General features: G+C 41.5%; 2 protein-coding genes across 7 annotated transcripts in view; one reads left to right on the top strand and one right to left on the bottom strand.

Annotated features, from left to right (window-relative positions):
• PPIL4 (peptidylprolyl isomerase like 4) overlaps positions 1-7349 on the bottom strand; it is a 31390-nt gene extending 24041 nt beyond the window's left edge. Inside the window, exons 1-6 of the mRNA XM_050949734.1 lie at positions 7207-7349; positions 6046-6113; positions 5896-5960; positions 3703-3820; positions 2750-2892; positions 218-314 (exon numbers count right to left, since the gene is read on the bottom strand). Of these exons, the coding sequence (XP_050805691.1) occupies positions 218-314; positions 2750-2892; positions 3703-3820; positions 5896-5960; positions 6046-6113; positions 7207-7276 (561 nt within the window). The 5' untranslated portion in view covers positions 7277-7349. The remainder of the gene's footprint in view (positions 1-217; positions 315-2749; positions 2893-3702; positions 3821-5895; positions 5961-6045; positions 6114-7206) is intronic.
• Positions 1-22288, top strand: part of GINM1 (glycosylated integral membrane protein 1) — a 103192-nt gene that overhangs the window by 60906 nt on the left and 19998 nt on the right. The window contains exon 1 of one of the 6 annotated variants that reach the window (XM_050949832.1): positions 7608-7673. The exons of 1 other annotated variant lie outside the window; for it this stretch is intronic. Coding sequence is in view for 3 of the 5 variants with exons in the window: in XM_050949829.1 (XP_050805786.1) it covers positions 11745-11906 (162 nt within the window). In the remaining 2 variants the exon portion in view is untranslated. Of the gene's footprint in view, positions 1-7607; positions 7694-11248; positions 11907-17591; positions 17742-22288 lie in introns of those variants that run through there. 4 more of the 6 variants (XM_050949833.1, XM_050949829.1, XM_050949828.1 and 1 more) reach the window with 4 other exon arrangements.

The raw sequence follows: 22288 nt of genomic DNA, 5'->3' as shown, positions 1-22288 counted from the left end.
AGAAATCTTACTCCATTCAAGAAATGCGTAATTGTATATTGGCAGCTCTTATTTTGCAAAGCACTAAATTGCACGTCAACTTTAAGCACAAGTAGTCTCTTTGACTTCAATGGACTACTTACACACTGTGCTGAATGTGGGACATAGAGGAAACTCATCTAGTTGGCACATTTATTCATTTCCAACATCTTCCCAAGAAGCTATTAGCAGTACTTACATCTAGTTGTTCCTTGGTGGGCTCTGGGGAGCAGTCAGGTATTATCAAACCAGAAGGGTCATCAAATGGATCATCTAATATCACTGTATGATTTATCCTAATGGGAAACGTAAAGTCAAGTCCAAGAGTCAGCATTTGTTTAAAACTAGCTCTTACTTTAGTTGATGAACATGGGATCAATTTTAGGGATATTAGTAGATATTATATACTATTACAGGGCTACACAAATAAATACTCTGTATACCTACGTACTAAATTCTATGTACTAATATATAACAATTAATAAAGCCAGTTCAGATGTGCACACAGGCTGCTAGGATACAAGGAATAAAACTGAGTGTTTTATTAATAACTAATTGTTGATTTTCTAATGTATGTGTTTATTCCCAGACCAACAGTTAATTTGTGAGTAAAGTCCTTATTTCAACCTCTCTTGCCCTCTTAACTCCCCACTTAGTGCATCCTACAGTTATTTTTGGCTACATGGAATCAAAGCAAATATACAGCTGAACTGTTCAAAAGTGGGACATAGATTAATATACAAGAAACCTACAGATCACCACAACCACTTTCACAGATCCAGTAAACAACCCAAACATGCCAAGAAATCTGTTATCTACAGCCAGACACTCAGATACCACAGAATATGCTCCAAGGAGAAAGTCACCGTAACACGCTTAAGACCATGTTCAACAAGCAAGAATATTCTACCAGAGTAGTAGATCCCATCATGGAATAAGTCACCCAAATCCCTCAAGAGAACCCGCTTCAATATGGAAATAAAGCTTCCTCTGTCCGCACACCTCTAATTGTCACTTACGACCCACATTAGAACTTATATGGGAGGCAGGGGTATCAAACAATTACAACCTATACACTGTGGGGACCATATTCTGAAGTAAATCTTTCCTGAACTGCCCCGCTCTTCTGTCCTTCAAACCACCCCACTCCAACCGCATCATCAGAAACAAGCTCTCCACAGACCAAGATACATCAACTAAAAGCAACACCAGATCCTGCTAGATCGGCAGATACATAAATCTGTAGATATATCTGAACTACAATAATTATCAACACCCCACACAATACACCTTTCAAGATCCAAGGGTCCTACACATGCCTGTCAACATGTGGTGTACCTCATCCAGCACACTAAATGCCCCAACAATTGTGGGTGAAACCAGACAATCACTATATTCCCAAAGAACTCTCTCAGAAAAATTACAAAAGACAAAAAACACCCTATCAGTTGTGTGAGAACATTTTTCACAATGAGATCACTCTCTATCTGACCTCAGTTCTCATCCTCAAAGAAAACCTGTGTAACACTTTCAAAAGACAAGCCTGGGAGCATAAATTTATACCTTTGCTAGACACTTAAACCATAAATCCAGTTTCAGTATTTGTTCAGTGTTTGTTCATGACTTTATTACAATAATCTATAACCCACTAACCTCCTCCTCCAGCTTTTTCTTCCTCTCATTTTCCCTCTATGATTAGAGAGGTGTTAGCAGGCCACTTCACCTTAAATAGTCCCTTGAAATATGTGCTACCTACTTCTGCTACAAAATCTGTTCCACCTTGTACTTAGCTTTGACACTCTGAGTACATTTTCCAGGCCTGAAGATCTGTGTGTAAGCTTGTTTCTCACCAGTAGAAGTTGGTCCAATAAAAGAAATTACCTCACCCACCTAGTCTCTCTCATATCCTGGAACCAACACACCTACAACACCACATACACAGATAAACAACATTATAAACATTATTTTGGATGGTCTGGACAACAACATCCATCCCATCTATGGGCCCAACCCTGCAAACTCACAATGGTGCTATGTGCAGATGCAGGGTCCTTCTGAGCTTACAGGTCGGGGCCTACAACTTCTCTTTCAGCTGATAAGACAGCATGATCTAGTCAATGCATCTTCCTCTGAAGACATTTAGTAAGTCCCCATAACACAGTTACACAATATTTTACCAGTAACGATGGAACGAAGAAGCATACTAGATACTTTCACAAGTGTCCTGACATTACCATATTAACTCTATTTACAGAAAGATCAAGGAACCAGTTTTTACAAAAATTACAATACACCCTCTGTAAGGGGACAGGTTCCATTCCCGCCTTCTGATACCCAGAAACCTCTCAGATTCTCCAGCGAGTAGCACTTCCATGTTATTTATTTATATTCCCGCCACCAACCCCAATACAGTCCTGTGCAGCTAAGTATTACAGTGGTTTCTTGCCCCTTCCTGCAGCGCCAGAGGGGAACAGAGATCTCCCTCCCTTAGAATCCCAGAACAGACAGGGTTCAGCTAACCCAATCTTATGCCCCTTCTTTCCTTTAACAGCCCTCAGATGGTGCCTAACTGGTTCATCAGTCTTGAGATTGATCAGCTAATTAGCCACATACTCCCCAGTCAGCCTTCTCTACAGAAACTAATTTGTACCTGAGTGATCTGAGGGCTGGCTAATGTGTTAGCCTCTAGCACTTTGTCACCTCTAAGCTAGGAAGTTAAACCTAGTCATACCTGATGTCCTGATAAGGAACAAATTCCTTGTCAACGAAGGTCTCGTTAATTTTCTTTAATACATCCATGCCTTCTGTTACTTCTCCAAACACTGTGTGCACACCATCAAGGTAATCTAGGTTTTCCCCTGTAGTAATAAGAAACTACAAAGACAAGATAAAAAAACCTGTTTACAAGTGAACCATAAAATTTTTAGAATCTCCATATAATTTTGGGCCTGACACCATGCCCTCTGAAGTAAGTAAGTGGGAGTTTTACCATTAACTTCAACGGGAGAAGACAGGACCAGACCTTCAAGCAGTGTAAACCAATGTAGCTCCATTGGCTTTAATGGAAGTATGACAGTTTACATCAGCTGAGCATCTAGCCCTCCACCCTTAATTTAGAACAGACTGTATGGTTAACCAACACAAAAATGAATGACATTGGGAACCCATACTTTACAATCAAATTGGAAAAAAGTCTTGCTCATTGCTGTATTTAGCTGCACACAGTTCTAGCTAAGGGGAATTGACAGATTTGTCCAGGATCACAAGAGCAGATTTTTTAAAATATTTGTTTTTAAAGTATATGTAGGGAATACTACACATTAGGCCAGTTAACTTCCACACTGTCCCCTTCAGTCTTTTTCTTCCTAAACAACATTATTTTTAGTGATTATTTTATCAGCCTAGCACCTTTGATCAGCTCTACAATAATGAACCAATAAGTGCACATGATGAAGAAAACATGTTATTAAGGTATGACTTTCAATTTCCAAGTTAGAGAGTTTAATATAACTAGGAAGCTCTAGAATCATTTGAAAAAAATATGAATACCTCATCAGTATCCTTTTAACTATAAAAAACAGTAACTGTGTTATTTTCATTGTTATGCACATTTTTTAAACCTGTGGAGTTTCCCTCTTTGCTATTCTAGAGTTATAGCAAAGCCTCCCAATACTGTGCGCTGACCTGAGATCCATGTTGATCATTGCCATTGTTCACCATTGACACGGTTCCCTTTTTCTTGTGCTTAATTCTTGGCACTTTTTCTGCCTCAAAAAATCTAGCTTGATCACCATAGAGTTTACTGAAAATATATACAATAAATATGTTATGAGGCAGCAAGATTAAAAATGCTGACAGTGAAACAAGCGTTATACAACAGTGAACAAGACAAAATGATTTACCAAAATACATTATAATAAGAATGCTCAAATAAAATGATCACTTTACAGTACACATTTATAATGTGACTATAGAATTACCCAACCACTCCCCATAATGCAGATAATGTTAACAGCGCTTTCCCTGGAGACATTCTACAGAATGAGGGTTTTCTTAAGCATATCAGAAAACATTTTCTGACATCTCTGGTAGATACTAGCATGTAATTTGCTAGAAGCTACTGTCAAAACATACCTTCAATACAGTGTGCAGGGAATTAAAAGCATGATTGACTTTATCAAATATAAATGGTACTTGGGCACATAATTCTCCTTATAAAAAAAAGTAAAAACCATTAAATAGTTTGTACATAGGCTAAAATTGATCATCTGAACAGAAAAAGCTGCAAACTTCATTTTACACATGAGCTTTCAAGGCATACAGGACTAGATGCAGTGATTTTAAGCCTCAATGTCTGATCCTAATCTCACATTGTTCTCCCCCAGGTGAGAGAGAACAGAAAGTTATTATTTTAAACTGATTGTGAACCTACATGTCCACTCTTAAATCCATTTCAACACGGCTTATATCAGTTTAGGTTGCACCAGAACTGAAACCTCCACATTTCTGTCCAGTTCAGCAATAAGAAAAAGGTAACATCCTCAGAATGGATCTGTATTCTCAGAGGCCAGCAGCAGAACAGAAGAGGGAAGCAAGTTAGCCTGCCACTCTTCTAGAAAATTCTACTTGTGACAGAGCACATCAAGGAGCCAGGCAGGGAAAGAAAAAATCAGTATATAATATGCAAAGGATGACAAGATCCCAGGAGTGACTGGTGACAGACCAAAACAAATTTAAAAGTTTATTAGAAAATGTTTAAAAATAAACGATACGGAGAGTTTGAAAAGTCAGTTATTGATCATCAGGGGTAGCATACAGAGTATAGGGGGATGCTAGTAGTTTGGTATTGAGCAGCACATAGCATATACAGTCACAGTAATACACCAGAATCCTGGCTTGTCAAAAGTTTTAAATGACTTACAGGGACAGAGTTTGGTCCCCATCTACCCTATAGTGTGGGTAAAAAAGTTTGTAACCAGGTCTCCCTAACTCCATTATAGCACAGTAAGAACAGATGTAAAATTTATTTGGTGTACTTCCTTAAAGGTCCATATTACTGAGCTGGAGCACTGTTAGCCAGTTTGCATGGGCAAATAACTGCAAGTCTATTGGCTGCAGAGAGTTACATGAGAACTATTCAGGTGTTTTTTTTTCCTGCAACTTGAACTTGATTTTCCCTCTAGAACATCAGATTCAAAGGAAAAATTATCCGGAAGATTATGCAGTCAGCCAAAATTCTATCTTACCTCTTTGCACGTTTCTTCAGGTGCAACACTATAAAAATTGATTTTTTACAAGAAAGGTAATTTTCTTCCTAACATTTATTTTAATGCCTCCCTCTTAAAAAAACACTGGAACACAAGACTCTCCAATTACCTATTACCAAAAAACACACTTCATGTATTTAATGTAGTTAAAATTTGAGCCAAGCAACAGTTTTATTAAATTTTGAAAGGCGGCTCAGGGAGTTGACACATGAATACCAGAATTTTTACTATAGTCACCTGCTTCCCCTCCATCACAAGCAAAACGTAACTGCATTACATCATAGTTCTCAGCACTGCAGTAGAACAAATGTGATGACTTCCACAGAGCAGCTATGTAGGGCTCACAGTACAGCAGCCAAAGCTAGTCACCTGCTCACAATTACACCTGGTATTGATTTGATTTAAGAACAGATGTAGCATACTGTCCCAAAAAAAACCTAACCATCTAGGATCAAAAGACAACATGGGGAATGACAACAAACTTCAAGGTGTATGAGCCAAAAGCAGCTCTCATCTCCCAGAAATGATCCAGTAGGACATTCAGCAAGTCCAAACTGGATCAACTACACTCCCATATTAGGCTTATTTCATATAAATAGGTTTTACTCACCAAAAGATAGATTCCCCTCCACGGCCAGTCCCCAAGGGGTCACCAGTTTGTATAATAAAATCCCTCTGTAACAATGCAAGATACACAAGGTATTAGTCTACTTATGGATGTAGACAAAGAAGGAAATAAATATCTATTATAAACACTCACCTGTACATTGTGAATGAGGCAGTAGTTGTAGTACTTGATTTTGCAAAGCTTCAGAAAATTCTGACAAGCTACAAGAAATTACATTGAAATTTATGAACAAAAAAAACTGTTAATGCAATTTGCACCTGGATCTTCTCTCTTTGGCTGTACTTGGATTTTATTAACATTGTCTCTAAAGCCTGCTGCATATCTATGGAAAAGATTAAATACTATGCATTTTTCCTTCCTAGATCACACATCCAGCAATATTTAGAATAGCAATATGAACAGTTGTACAACAAAGATCAGCACACATTTCCTCCTCCCTGGCCTTCCCCAAATAATGTCTACCAAGGAAAAAGTCAATGTTGTTTTTTCAATTTAAAAACTTTTACACTTACTCAATATTTTAGAAACATAAAAATAAGATGCATATTGTCTGTAGTAAAAGAAAATGAGCTCCCAACCAAAATTATTGCTTATAATTAGAAAAAAAAGAGTAGTAAGTTTCCCCATACCCTTTAAATTAAATGTAGAAACTAAGGCCCTCATCCTGCAAGCATACACATTTAACTTACCAGCGTAAGCATCTTTTATCCTAAAATCCTTACACCCACCCAAACACAGAATGAAGGAAATAATGTAATCGAATGTAACTGCCACCTTGCATTTTCCAACTAATAAAAAAAATTATTGCAGACTTTATGAGAACTGGCAACCAGAAAAGGGCAGGATTACTGCAAGCCCTCAACAAAGGACTCGTTAAGTATCAAAGCGGTGGCTGTGCTAGTTTGTATCCACAAAAACACCAAGGAGTCCAGCGGCACTTTAAAGACTAACAGATTTATTTGGGTATAAGCTTCGGTGGGTAAAACCCCACTTCTTCAGATGCCTGGCGTGTTTGCATCAAGTCAAATGCAGCGACCCCCACATTTTCATTGTGTGAAGGAGGCGAGCTGAAACACAGTCAGCATCACCAGCTGCTCTGCTCAGTGACCCTGCTGGTGCCCATCTTTTGAACCCGCCTCTCACCCTCAGCCCGGGTTCCCCCCAGCACAGCACAGCACCGCGCCGCGCCACCAGCGCTACACTAAGCTTCGCGGCCTCCGTCCGCCTGGGCCGAAGGAGCGGGACAGCAGCGCGGGGTGAGTCCGCCCCGCCAGGCCCCGCCCCTCACCTCACCTCTGGGCCTCTCCTCCGTGTACAGGTCGATCACCAGGTCGCCCACCGTGGTCTCCAGCAGCACGGCCATGGCCGCCGCGCCCCGGAACCACAACCGCGCGCCAGGCCTAGCAGCGCGGCCCCGCCCGGCCGCCTCCGGGAGAGTAAAAGGGAGACGCCGCAATTTTTGGCTTCGCCACTACGGAGCGCGCCAGAGCAAACTGAGCATGCTCAGTGACACCTACTGAAGCCTCCTCCCGCCTCACCCTGTGCCCTCACTTGGGATGGCGGAGTGACGCGAGAGTAAGGGCGGGCGGGACGCGATGTGTGCTGGCACTGGCTGCAAAGGAGGGAAGAGCAGGAGGGTGGGGCTAAGTAAGGCGCATGCGCGGCTTGGCGGCGGAGGTGTTGAGCGCGCGGGGCTGCAAGACTGGGGCCGTGAGGGGTCGGGGCTGCCCTGGTGGCTGGAGCTGCTGAGAGAGACGCGGGTCTGTGAGGTGTTTTACTGGTCTGTGTTCAAAGGCTCCCTCCCCCGTGTGTGTTTCTGCCGAGAACCTCCGAGCCCTTCCCCGACGTGTCTCAGCTGCTCCGCCTCGTGCAGCTTCCCGCTTTAAATCGCTGGCTGTTTAAAGTGTTATTTTTCATTATTCTTAGCGCTGCTCTTGGTTCAGCTTTGCTAACGCTATGGGGGCGGTGGGGGGCTGTCACTGTGCTGGGTAATAGTTTAATAGCAAACAGGTATTGGTTTATAGGCGCTTTAGCATTGGCACCTCTTAATTAATTGGCCTCTCAGAATAGGTAAGATAACTCCCACCTTTTCATGCTCTCTGTATGTGTATATGTATCTCCCCACTATATGTTCCGTTCTATGCATCTAAAGAAGTGGGCTGTAGCCCACGAAAGCTTATGCTCAAATACATTTGTTAGTTTCTAAAGTGCCACAAGTACTGTTCTTTCTGCAGATACAGACTAACACAGCTGCTACTCTGAAATCACTCACACCTCAGTGTTTCTGGTATAACGTGCTGATTTTTTATTGCACTTCTGTAATTTACTGTTCTTAATTCTATTTTTCTTTTAATAACACAGGTGATTCTTTGGGATCATATGATTTTGAGATTGACTTGACTTCCTGGGATACAGTGTTGTTGTAGCTGTTTTGGTCCCAGGATATTAGAGAGACAAAGTGAGTGAGGTAATATGTATCTTTTATTGGACCAACTTCTATTTGCTGACAGAAAAGCTCTGGGTGGCTCAAAAGCTTGCCTTTCTTACTAACAGAAGTTCGCTCCAATAAAAGCTATTAGCTTACCCACCTTGTCTTCCTGAGTTGGTGTAAACATTTCTTCAGTTTGCTTTGAACTGCCAATGGGGATTGCCTTTTTCAGCTGTTGTTCTGCTTCACTCTTAAGTGATTTTTCGCTCCATCCCTTTTGTGTAGAACTTAGCTCCTAAATATTCACTATGGGCCAGATTTTTAAAGGTTGAAGACACCTAGATGTATTTGAAAATCCCTCTGGTAGCCTTATAACCAGATATGTAAAGGTATTAAGGGGACACTGCTCTCTTGTATGAAATCCTTCACAAAAGCAAACTTCCACTGTGAATTTTACCAAATGTACAACCTCAAGACAGACTGACAACCAAAAGAATTCAAAAAATGAGTTACGCACTGTGTCAGACTGTACGGTTTTTTTCATCACTTTTACAAAACTTCTATAAATTTTGTTCAAAGTATGCCCTGTGAGGTATTGTTTGAAAACTCATAATTTGCTGGTCATTATTGTCCTGGTAAAAAATGTGTGGTGATTTGGATGTAAAATTATAAGAGTGTACTGTATGATGTACTAAGGCATATTCAAAATCTGGGAAAGCAGCCCAAACGAGTTTCTCAGAGACAAAAGACAAACTGATGCCTCGCACAGGTGTCATCAAAATCAAAAACAATGAGGAGTCTGGTGTCACCTTAAAACGAACAGATGTATTTGGGCATAAGCTTTTGTGGGTAAAAAAACCACTTCTTCTGATGCATGTTCTCACACAATTGATAGGGTGTTTTTTGTCTTTTGTAATTTTTCTGAGAGAGTTCTTTGGGAATATAGTGATTGTCTGGTTTCACCCACAATTGTTGGGGCATTTAGTGTGCTGGATGAGGTACACCACATGTTGACAGGCATGTGTAGGACCCTTGGATCTTGAAAGGTGTATTGTGTGGGGTGTTGATAATTATTGTAGTTCAGATATATCTACAGATTTATGTATCTGCTGATCTAGCAGGATCTGGTGTTAGTTGATGTATCTTGGTCTGTGGAGAGCTTGTTTCTGATGATGAGGTTGGAGTGGGGTGGTTTGAAGGACAGAAGAGCGGGGCAGTTCAGGAAAGATTTACTTCAGAATATGGTCCCCATAGTGTATAGGTTGTAATTGTTTGATACCCCTGCCTCCCATATAAGTTCTAATGTGGGTCGTAAGTGACAATTAGAGGTGTGCGGACAGAGGAAGCTTTATTTCCATATTGAAGCGGGTTCTCTTGAGGGATTTGGGTGACTTATTCCATGATGGGATCTACTACTCTGGTAGAATATTCTTGCTTGTTGAACATGGTCTTAAGCGTGTTACGGTGACTTTCTCCTTGGAGCATATTCTGTGGTATCTGAGTGTCTGGCTGTAGATAACAGATTTCTTGGCATGTTTGGGTTGTTTACTGGATCTGTGAAAGTGGTTGTGGTGATCTGTAGGTTTCTTGTGTATTAATCTATGTCCCACTTTTGAACAGTTCAGCTGTGTATTTGCTTTGATTCCATGTAGCCAAAAATAACTGTAGGATGCACTAAGTGGGGAGTTAAGAGAGCAAGAGAGGTTGAAATGAGGACTTTACTCACAAACTAACTGTTGGTCTGGGAATAAACAACTCCTGCTGAACCTAGTAGGTTCCTAAACTCACTGAGTGCCTACATTTTCAGGCTGTGGGAACCATGCAAGCAGGAGGATCTCACCACACCCCAGCTGCCCTGCTTTGATCTAGCCCCAGCTGTTACAGCACCAGCCACCCCAATATACACCCACACAGGGAGAGAGCCTGTAGCACACACAGCAAATCCATACACATCAGGGGAGAAACCCTTTACACACAGGGGTGGGGACTGTAACATATCAAAATCCTCCCATAGGCAGTGGGGGCAGGCAGATTTTAATACAAAATCACTCCACCTCACCTATCATTCCACCAAAGGAAAGAAGACCATAACATACAGCAGCATTGCACCCCTGCCCTCCATCTTCACAGAAGAGTCTGTGGTTTGATCTACTGGCCTTCACTAAGCTCCAGCAAGCCTTGTGCACACAGACCGTGTACGTTTCAGTGGGAATTGTTCATGCAGAGGACTATGGAATAGGATATTAGAAGGAATGCCTTTGACAGGCTATAAACTTTGAGCCTGATCCTGCAAACACAAACTAGTGAGCACAGGGTTTACTAATGGAAGTGCTCATAGTAGAAGTCACTATGGTGACTATTAAGTTAACTATTTAAGGCTTAGGCTAGATTTAAGACCTAGGCTATATGCTGGCCTTTTGTATAAGGGTTGATTTTACCCATAGTGCTTACTATTTGGAGTATTCCTTTGAACTCCAGTTTGAACAAACAGTGTGCTCACTAATAAATGTTTGCAAAGCTACACCTCTTAGGAATCCTGAATTTTGTTTTTAAAATTACCTTGAGAAATTGTTTCGGCTTCTCCTTAACCTCAACTTTAATATATTCTCCCTCCCCAAAAAACCCAGTTTGCATTCCTAGCAACTCAAACAGCATTGAAAATCATACAAAACCATTTAAAATTCTATACTTGTATTTTAAAATGTTTTAGTAGTTAAACACACACACAGTTGAATCATCCAAGTGTGTGGTCTCTTGTGGAGAAAAGGACAAGAGGAACTAATTCTAATAAGAGCTAGCAACAATTAGTAGAATTAATTATGTTGTTCAAATTAAGTAGGTAAACCACTATTCTATCAGTTACGTAATGAGATTACAGATACAGTAGAGACTGTGAAATTTGTTTTCTGCATAAAGGTGAAAAAGTTATGCTGTACTGTGACACAGAGACCTGTTGGCAAATAGTCCCCTTTTCTCTATAAACAGCTCTCACCTCAGACCTGACAAACTCATTACACCGAACACATATCTTGCAGGGTATTTATCCACAAGAGATACCATGGGAGGAATCTACAGAAAGCTCGTAACTTGTCAAGACTCACAATCATTGTGTGTTGTATGTATGGATAATATTTAAAGGAACAATGTATTTATATTGACAGTATGCTTTATGGACTTAGAATAGAAATTAATTACCAGGAGGAAATGTGCCCCAATGATGGCCCATTCAAGCAAGAGGGAGTTGTCACCCCTTTCTGATCAGCCAGCAAGGTAATGCAAGGCTCAATTGACCGGCCTTGCTCCCTTCCAAAACTATCCATGGAAAACACATCAGAGCCGCCATCAAATAATGAAAACCTCCTACAGGTGAAGAAGGAACTGTTACAACAGACAGAGCTTCTCCATGTCAGTAAATAGAAACAAACAGCTTTTTTCAGAATACCACAGAGGAAGGGGAAGCACTCTGGATCCATTCACTGAGGAAAACTCTTGGAGGAAGGGAAACCAGCCAGCTCTGCAGCAGACTGAACTTTTGGGGAGAAATCTACTTTATTTGATAAGAAAGGTAACTATTAATAAGTGTAGACCCAGGTTCACATTTTATGTTTTGTATTGTAATTATTTGTTTCCAGCATTTTGTCTTATTTCTAGTTAAATCTTTATTCTTACTTTAATAAACCTGATTTTATTTTATTATGAGTGTTCACAAGTGCTGTGTGGTTTACAGGAGTGGTGGCTTAAGGTAAAACTGGAACACAACTGAATATTTGGGTGCAGAGCATCTGGAATTTCTGTAAGTAACCAGTGTCAGGGGCTGGATATCACAGGGGAATGATTCAGGGGGGCTTGGGGTGCACCTGTGGTTAGGCTGCAAGGTGAGTTAGGGCTGGCACAACCCAAAGGAGAGAGCTTGAGTGGCCAAAAATCTGGTGGTGCCAGGGAACGGATACCCAGCTACAAGAAAGACTCCCTCTCCCTGGAGACCTGGGGTAACGGTGACTCACAATACTGGGTACACCAAAAAGTGTCTCATATATTCAGTGTAATTTTGAATGAGGAAAATTGAGAAAGGGAGTGAAGAAGAGAGGATCAAGGGGAGGAGAAGAGAGGATGGTTTTATGGGGTAAAGGAAAACAGAAGAGAAAGGAAGGAAGTCAACAGTTAGATAAGTATCCTGTACAGGGACCATCGAAGCTGGGATTTTTCAGAGGAGTCTGAGGGACTTAGTTAGACACCCAACTCCCATTTAATTTCAATAGGAGTTGAGTGCTTGAATCCTTTAGGACAGTGGTCCCCAACGCGGTGCCCGTGGAGGCATCTTAATGCGCCCATGTCCTGGACCCTGGGAGAGCACCCGCCAAAATGCCGCCGAATTTCAGCGGCATTTTGGCGGGGACACCTCTCAATGACGCCGCTTGCCGTCGAAAAGTGACATCATCAAGAGGCGTCTCTCCCGAGTTTTGGCGGGGACGCCTCTTGATGATGCCGCTTGCCATCTACAAGTGACGTCATCGAGAGGCATCGCTCCCGAATTTCAACGGGGACACCTCTCCGTGATGTCGCTTGTCGATGGCAAGCAGCATCATTGAGAGGCGTCACAGCCGAAATGCTGCTTCGGCGGGTGCTCCACTGCTGCAGTGGTCCTGCGTCTGGCGCACACGAGATGAAAAGGTTGGGGACCACTGCTTTAGAATCTGTTGAAAATGCAAGGCTAAAGGGGATCCTTATTTTGCTACGTGTTTGTATATTCATATAGTGTTATAAATAATCTTGCTGTTAGTACATTTTAAGTATGATTTAATCACAAAGTCCACACTCAGAACATCATAGCAGCGTTAGAAGTGGGCCTGGTGTCAGTTGTGTAGAGTTCATCAGGCTTTTGTCGGAACATAACCCACTGAAACAAGAACTATTTCTATGACTCGCCACTGGAATGCAATCCATAGTTAGGAATCCATGTTATTTAAACCTACTCCCACCAGCATATGCAATATTCACAAGTGCCAACAAATGGTGCATGCCTATATCTGCCATTCCATCCTCACAAACAGTTTTGTAACCATTAAGAAATTCAGCAAAATAGATTTATTGCATTATGTTGGTGGTTGACCTCTGGCTGACCAGAGTGAGAATGCACAATGAACAGACACAAACAGAACTTCTGCCCCTCTTTGAGTGGTAGTTGTATTATGGATGAGTCTTCTTTTTGGAAACTGCTTCAGTAGGCAGCCATGCTGAAGTATATGTTTACATTAGGGCTGTCAAACAATTAAACAAAAATCACAAGTTACAAAATAGTTACAATTAATCACACTGTTAAACAATAATAGAATACCAATTTAAATTCAGCATGGAAGCATGTCCTCTGGAATGGTGGTCAAAGCATGAAGGAACACACAAATGTTTAACAGATCTGGCTTGTAAATACCCTGCAATGTTGGCTACAACAGTCCCATGCGAATCCCTGTTCTCACTTTCAGGTGATGTACATAATAAGTGGGCAGCATTATCTCCCATAAATATAAACAAACTTGTTTCTGTTAGCAATTGGCTGAACAAGAAGTCCACTGACTGAGTGGACTTATAGGCTCCAAAGTTTTAAATTGTTTTGTTTCTGACTGCACTTATTTTTATATATATATATATATATATATATATATATATATATATATAAAAATCTGTATTTGTAAATTGTACTTTCATGATAGAGATTGCATTACAGTACTTGTATGAGGTGAATTGAAAAATACTATTTCTTGTTTCTTTTTTACACTGCAAATATTTGTAACAAAAGTGAGCATTGTACACTTTGTATTCTGTGCTGTAATTGAAATAAATATATTTGAAAATGTAGAACATCCACAAATATTTATAATAAATATAAATTGGTATTTGATTAATGTTTAACAATTCAATTAAAACTGCGATTAATTGTGACTATTTTTTAATCTAGTTAATTTGTTTTGCATTAATCGCATGCATTAACTGTGATTGACAGGCCTAATTTAAATGGCAATGTGTGGATAGAGAAAGGAAATGGAAATCAAGACACCTGTGTTCTATTTCTTGCCCTGTCAGTGATTTGCTGTGTGACCTTAGGCAAATCACAAAACTTCTCTGTGCCTCAGTCTCCTGATCTGTTAACTGGAAATAATAATAATAAAAATCATACTTACTGTTGGAAGTGTTTGAAATTATCAGATAAAAGCAGCTATATAAAATATTCATTATTAAATTCTGGATAAATCAAAATAAAAATATATACAGTTTATTTGGAGATAAACAAAACAAAAATAAAAAACTAAAATAAAACACAACCGAGCAGTTATGTACATGAAAGTTTCTTCAATGCTGAAATGGTTCAAAGAAGTAAGAAGAATGGGCAAGATGTCATTTCCTGTAAAACTCCTAAGCCTCATGCTCCATTGCCTTGCACCTGTGCAAAGTGGGTATAAAATACTACTACTCTGTTTTCATAACATTTCACATTTGCTTTACACAGATGTAAATGATCATGCAAGCTAATTGAAAATAAGCCCTTTTGTGTATTTAACTTTTAAGTACACAGATCTTCTATCCTTCAAATTATTATTATTTTTTGCACAGAGTTTTAAATGTATTTACCTTTCCTGTCTATTATATCTGGAATCTCCCCTTCCCACAGATACAGAGCTCCCACTTCAGGCCTTGCAGGGTAGGGAGGTCTCAAACCTGGTTCTGGTGCAAGACAAAATATTTCCTACACCTCAAACCAGTGCAGATTACATCAGAAAATTCCACATATGAGGAGAAAGAAGGAAACATTTATCTGACAGTTTGTTTGTTTTTTAATACACAGTGGCTCTTCAGAGCTCCTCAAAGGTTTGAGAATTTGGTACGTTCAAAATAGCTTCAAAAAAGGATTTGTAGACTGAGTGCAGATGAGGCCATGCAAAGATGCATGGTGAAGTATTTATCACATGAATATCATCACCTATGTTCATATGGTCTGTGTGCGGATGTGAGCCTATCTGAATACAATACAGTACATATATTTTCTTACTGTAAAAAGCATTATTCAAAATGTGCAATTTGTTTTCTTAATGTAAAATGGATATTGAGAGCGCAGCACTGGCTCACTGAAAAAAGTCTCCCAGCAGGCCCTGATATGACAGAACAAAATGGTTTAAAAGAAATCATTAGCATCAGTTCCATCAAAGATTCATTAGCTCCAAATTCTTAAAATAGGCTTTAGCTCAGCAGACAACTGCAGACTGTCAAGTAAATAAGAAGGAGTTTTAAAAGGCTGTAAGCAGGCCTAATTAATGTTCTTTCCTTTTTGGTTAAGGGGATTTATAAAAGTAAAAATTTTTTTAAAAGATGTGTAATGAATAATACTTTGGGGCCCAATTATTTGTTTTAACAATCTGGGAACCTAATCCTACAAAGAGTTGTCCACAAATATAGAGTCTAACCCAAAACCCACTGAAGGACATGGCAGTCTATCCACTGACTTAACAGGTTTTGGCTTAGATCCATAGTTACTCCTGTGTAGAATCCCACTGCAGTCAGTGAGTACAGGAATAACTATAAATGTGTCTGTAGCAATTTTCATGACCAGGCCACTGTATTATTATTGTAATTAAAATAATTTAAAACATCTAATTTTCTTTTCTCTCCTTAAGATGTTTGTTTACATTTGATATTTCACTCAGCTTTGATGGTTTCACTTTCCACTTGCAATAAATTTAATTTGCTAATTTCCCTTGACTAGTGCCCTGCTATTGTAATGATATTTCCAGTGAAGTTTCCTAAGGAAAAATAATGCCAGACTGAAAACAACAGAGGGAAATAAAGATTAATTCCATTAGAACATTGACTTTAAACAAAGGCAGAATTAAGGTTATCTGGTGGTGACCGTGATTGAGTAGGGTTGCTCGGGGAACGGATAGTGTGTTTGTGAGAGTCAGTGCAAGTGTGAGACAGATGTAGGTATAGAACAGAGTGGGCAAACTTTTTGGCCTGAGGACCACATCTGGGTACAGAAATTGTATGGCAGGCCATGAATGCTCACGAAATTGGGATTGGGGTGTGGGATGGGGTGCGGGCTCTGGGGTGGAGCTGGGGATGACAGGTTTGGGGTGCAGGAGGGTACTCCGGGCTGAGACTGAGGGATTTTGGAGGACAGGAGGGGGATCAGGGCTGGGACAGAGATTGGGGCATGGTGGGGGGGGCGTGGCTCAGGGGGTGCACCTCCCGGAAGCAACAGCATGCCCCTTCTCTGGCTCCTACATGGAGGTGCTGCCAGGTGTCTCTGCTGCAGGTCCACAGGCACCGCCCCTGCAGCTCCCATTGGCCACAGTTCCCAGCCAATGGGAGCTAGGGAGGCAGTCTTGCGGTGGGGGCAGCATGTGGCGCAGAGCCCCCTTGCTGCACCTGTGCATAGGAGCTGGGGGTTATAGCACTACTTCCGCAAGCTGCACAGTGGCCCCCAACCCTGCTCCCTGGCTGGAGTGAGGCAAGCCCTAGACCTTACTCCCCAGCAGGAGCTCCAGAGTCAGATTAAAACAGCTGACAGGTCAGATGCGGCCCATGGGCCAGTTTGCCCCCCTCTGGTATAGAACCTTATATCCTGGCTTCAGTGGTTTTGAGTTTTTCATTATTATCTCTTAGCAACCTTAACTGGGCTTCACAAAGTGTTTTGGTGTTTGAATATTTATTAACCTTTGCAAAGTCTCCCTTGAAAGAGGGCCAAATCCCAACACACAGGACCGTCCGGCCGCCTCGGGACCCCCTGCAGTGCGGACAGAGGGGCGAACAGCCCCCCTGCAGGAGCGGCCTGGGCCTGCTTCGTGGCTCTGCTTCCCCGGGTTTGTCCCGTTCGCGGCGGCCAGGGGAAAGATGGCCTTGGAGCCTCCCGCACAGCGGAGGGCGGGAAGAGGGACGGGAGACGAGGCTTTCCCCAGCACACAGCCCACGCGGGGGATGCAATGGCCGCAACGAGCCAACCCGCCACCTCCCGCCGGGGAACCCCATCGCCGCCCCTCCTGCACCCGGCTCCCGCCAGCGACACCGGGGGGGGGCTCGGCCAACCCGGAGCCGGCAGACGTGCCCACCCGCCCCCGAAGGCGGGTGTGAACGTGCGCCGGGCTCGCCCCGTCCAGCCGCTCTCATGCGACAGCGGCAGCCCCGACCCGGCCCCGCTCTCTGCCCCCGACTCCAGCCCGCCCCTCGCCCCGCCCGTGCGGCTCCCCTCCCCCTCCCCCTCCCGCGAGGGTGTCTCGCTTGTGCCGTTTAATTCCCGGGACCCAAGATGGAGGCTGCGCCGGGGCCTGGCGGGCTCCTGCTGCTCCTCCTTGTCCTGGGGTTGCTCGGCCCCGCGGCTCCGCAGCCCGCCGCCCCCCCGCAGTTCCTCAGCCAGGTACCGAGCGGGGAGACTCGGCCTGCGGCGGGGTGGGGGCTTGGCGCGGTTTCCATCAGATACAGGGGGTCGAGTTTGGGTCCGTGGCTTTCAGCATCAGCCCCGCTGTACAAATTGTCCCGGTGCGCGGGGGTGGGGGGCGCCCTTGGCATACCGGGGTGCGCGGTGTGGGGGTACTGAGGGGTGCGTGTACGTGGCTAGAATCAGGCTGCCCGTTTGAAAATACAGACCTGATATTTGCCAAGTGCTGAAACTTGACATTCATGATCTGTTTTCTAAATACATTTTATTAAAATGTGCTCGGGCGATTCCATGTTATCAGATTACACCAAAATGAGTTTAGGAGGAACGGATCTCTCCTTTTTGGTTTGTTTTTTTTCTCTCTAACTTTTCTTGTGTATGGAAGGGAATGCTGCAAATTAATGGTTTATGCACATGTTAATATTTAGAAAAACGGCTGGTTGAGGGAAGAAAGAAAATACAGGTATTCAAAACCAACTTGCACATGAGCTGTATTTTTTCTTTGTATTTTTAATGCATACATCCACATCTTGACAGCTCTGTGCTATAGATTAACATGATGCTATAGTCTCAAATCTTGCTTTCACTGCTACACAATTGAGCCAAGAAAATGTTAGAGTATAGAGAGTACATTGAGGGATGGGGGTTGGTGCTGAAATATATATTCATATGATTGGCTATAAAGTAAATCATGTTGTTTTTGTTTATATGTTTGTTTTGTGAACTGGGGATTTATTTTGGTACTATTTAAGGGTTACTTTTGTTGGAATTAGGGATACTTCATGAGACCTGTAAACCATAACCTCTAGAATTACTCCCTCCCCAGCCCAACAACTGGGTCTATGTTAATAGGGAAATTGTGAATAAAGCAACCTTTAATTACAGTAGTTGTGAACTTCAGAGCATCTTATCACAGAAGTACCAAATGGGAAACTTCTGTTGGGTTAAGTAGTCAATTGGGCTGTTAACACACAACTGATTTTATATATATATATATATATATTTTTTTTTTTTTACAAAGCTCTCCTCAAAGTAACCGTGTAAATAAAATAACTTTTTAAGAAGCCTGGTAGCAAGCCCATTAGTGGTACATCCTGTTCTGCAAGTAGGAAGCCCGAGTTTACTTCCCGGTTTCTGCTTCTCTTCACACGGGGCCTTAGTTTGCTAACTGGGAACTCTCAGCTGGGAAACTATGGCCCAGATGTTGTTGCAAACCCAACACGCAGGACTGTAACTGTTGATAGGATTGGGGCTTTATAGAGGTTTTCTACCTGTAAAAGATACAACAGCTGTCAACATTGACAGCTCTCATTCTGTGTTGGTGGGATGTATCTGCATTGGCCCAGAAACAAGTGAGGCAAGAATGACCTAGTCTCAATTGTTCTTTAGCACCAAAAAGTTACTATCTGTTTGGAATGTTCCTTATCACAGTTGATAATTGGCAGAGGGACTCCTGTTTGGATTGAAGTGAGGGGGGGAACAAATGATTGAATGGGAACAAATGTTTTGTAGCTTGATAACTTTATGCATGCTTTAGAAATGTATTTTAGATATAGCAGGAACAAAATCTTCATTGCTGAGCAGAGATATGAACTGACTTGTCACAATGTAGCTGCTGCTGCAGATTTGAAAGTTAAGGTCCCAAGAATGAGAAGCGCATGAATTCTCCCTTCTCCCCTGTTCCATGTGGCTTCGCAAGACATGTGTTGTTTAAAGGGACACAACGAATGGAAGACTAATCTTTACTCTGCATAGGTTTGGATCTGCAGACCTGTGAGTGTGTTTCACAGATCAGAAAGCCACTATCACTTTTAGTTAGGTCTGGATTGGGCATTTTGTCTGTATATTCTGTAACTTTGACAGTATGTGCACAGAATACTATCAACTGCTTGATGTTTTAAACTTTTTAAACATGATATTAAGGTTCCCCTTCAGTGTAGGTTAAGAATGTATGTTTTTAATTTAGGAAAGGTGTCATGGGAAAACATGACAGGAAAGGATTGAAAAACCTGGACATACTAAAATGACTTGAGTCTGATTCGTTTTGTAGGTTTGAAATGCTCTGCTTTAGCTCTCGTATTTGAGTACGTCACCTGTTGCTCAGTGCCTGTCATTTCCCAAAAAAGCGCTTATGAAACATGGACTGTCCCTTTTCATAATTTTTTTGGACAGCAGCTCAGGTTTTCGCCTTGTAATTCAAGTGAATCATTCTATAGAGGTTCAAGAGAGATTTCACAAAGTTATCTTTTGTTAAATTCTTCTTTAAAAATATGTTCAAACTGCACTGGAAGCTTTAAAAAATGAGAGAAGATTAAAACAGCCTGGAATAAACATCCTTCAGGTCCCTCAGAGTCTCTTGACAAAGCAAAAGCAGCTAGGAAATCACAAGGCAAAGTAGCAAAGAGTCCTGTGGCACCTTATAAACTAACAAGACGTATTGGAGCATGAGCTTTTGTGGGTGAATACCCACTTCATCGCTCAGGAAAGCTCATGCTCCAATACGTCTGTTAGTGCATAAGGTGCCATAGGACTCTTTGCTGCTTTTACAGATCCAGACTTACACAGCTACCACTCTGATACAAGGCAAAGTAGTTAATAATCTCTGCTGTGTAAAACTGAGATGTAAAAGAAATACAATACAGTTCTTAATGCTAGGTCAAGAGTTGGATTACGTTTAGCTCATTTGGTTTTCATTTAGTTTTTTTTATTCTTAATATGGTCCTGATGAGAAAAATAGATGAAGTGCGAGGGAGCTGGCTGAAAGCGCAATGGGCCGGGTCCTTCAATTTTATGATTGTTCCGATTTACATTGGTAGTAACTGAGTTTAGTTATATAAATTAATTTTCACCTGGATGGCTGTTTCTAGTTTTTGATAATGTGATTTTTGCCTTTTGATTATTTATGTTGATGTGGCCTACTCACTTGTCAGAAATGTGGCATATATATTTAGTGTGCATACTATTATTTTTCCTGCAGATAATATCTATGTTGTTGGATACTAAAAACATCTGAAATATTTTTCAAGACAAAAAATAGTTTTTCATTGGTGCGATATTAAGATATTCTCTACTGTGTCGACCACATATGCAGTATTAATGTATGCTTGCAGGCACTATGTGCTGTTATACTTCAGAGGAAGAGAAAAGGCTTGTTAATAACTTATTTAATGCCAGTAAAAAACACTTCTGTAAGTATCTTGTGGCGATAATTGTATTGATATTTGTACTGAACTTGTGAAAATTTGTGTAATTCTCTGTATCTTTCTGGCATATTTTATTAATTGACTGCAGGATGATGTAATGATGTCCCAATATCTTGGAATTAGGTATGTGATTTTTACAACCCTTGGTAAAATAATCATAATATGTTGTGATTTAATAATGAGAGAGCAGAATTTTAATTCTAGCAATGTAAGTAGGGAAGAGGGGAGAATAAGTGGTGTTATCCAAAGAGTCTTACTAATTCACCTCTGTGATTGGGACACCATTGTGAATTTGCCAAGTAGGAAGTAAACAAATGTGTACATGCAAAAAGAAAAGCATGGCTAATGCATGGTAATATAATGTCACTTATTTGACAAGTGTAGCTTAGTTTTAATTACTTTCACTTATACTGTACTTCTTAGACTAATAATAAATGAAGTTGTAGTAATGCAAGATCTCCCTGGATGACTGTTCTACAAACTTTGCTGTAAAGTATGCAGGGTCTGACATTTTTTGTCCTATAGCCATGTCAGTAGACCTGGTTGCAACATGGAAAATTTTAAAATAAGTCCAAAAGTCTCGTGTAGACATCCACTTGCTGTCATTAAGAAGTGTTTGGACGCTTCTACACTAGTACATTCATGTGGGGTGTGTGTGTGAGGGGATGCATGCATGCATGAATGTTATGTATGTTGGCATGTATGCAGGCTGTGTGTGCCAGTGTATTGAGAGATGAGTGCACATTGCTAGAAATATGTTCTCATTTTGAAAATATAAACCTAATTTTTATTTGACCTGTATATCTTCTTCCGAGGGTATTTGAGAGCATCTGGGCCTGGGGATCTTTGGTGTGATGGTGGTGTAATGAACTGCACTCGGTTGGGGTTCTTGGGGCAGTTGGCCTTTATATGTCCCAGTTCATTACATTTAAAACATTGCCCAGCTGACTGGTCACTGGGCCGAGGTGGGTTGCTGGAGACTGATGAGGTGGGACAATAGGGAGTCTGGGGCTTTCCTTGGGTTGTAGGTGTGGTCTTGGGTTGCCCTCGGTGGTAGGGTTTATTGTCTGTTTGCCCCCTGTGATATTCGCTCCCCTTGCTAGTAGCTTTTTTTCTTTTCTGCCACTTCCACCCATCTGGCTTCAATCTCCCCCGCCTCAGTTACAGTTTTGGGCTTCCCATCTAGGATGTACCTTTCTATTTCCTCAGGAACACCCTCTAAGAATTGCTCCATTTGCATTAGGAGGGACAGCTCATCCAGAGATTTAACATTTGCTCCTGATATTCAGGCATCCCAATTCTTTCCAATGTGGTAGGCATGTT

This window comes from Gopherus flavomarginatus, chromosome 4, assembly GCF_025201925.1.
Source record: "Gopherus flavomarginatus isolate rGopFla2 chromosome 4, rGopFla2.mat.asm, whole genome shotgun sequence".
Classification (NCBI taxonomy): Eukaryota; Metazoa; Chordata; order Testudines; family Testudinidae; genus Gopherus; species Gopherus flavomarginatus.
The sequence above is the reverse complement of the archived record's forward strand: the minus strand, read 5'-3'. Positions and strand labels throughout refer to the sequence as shown.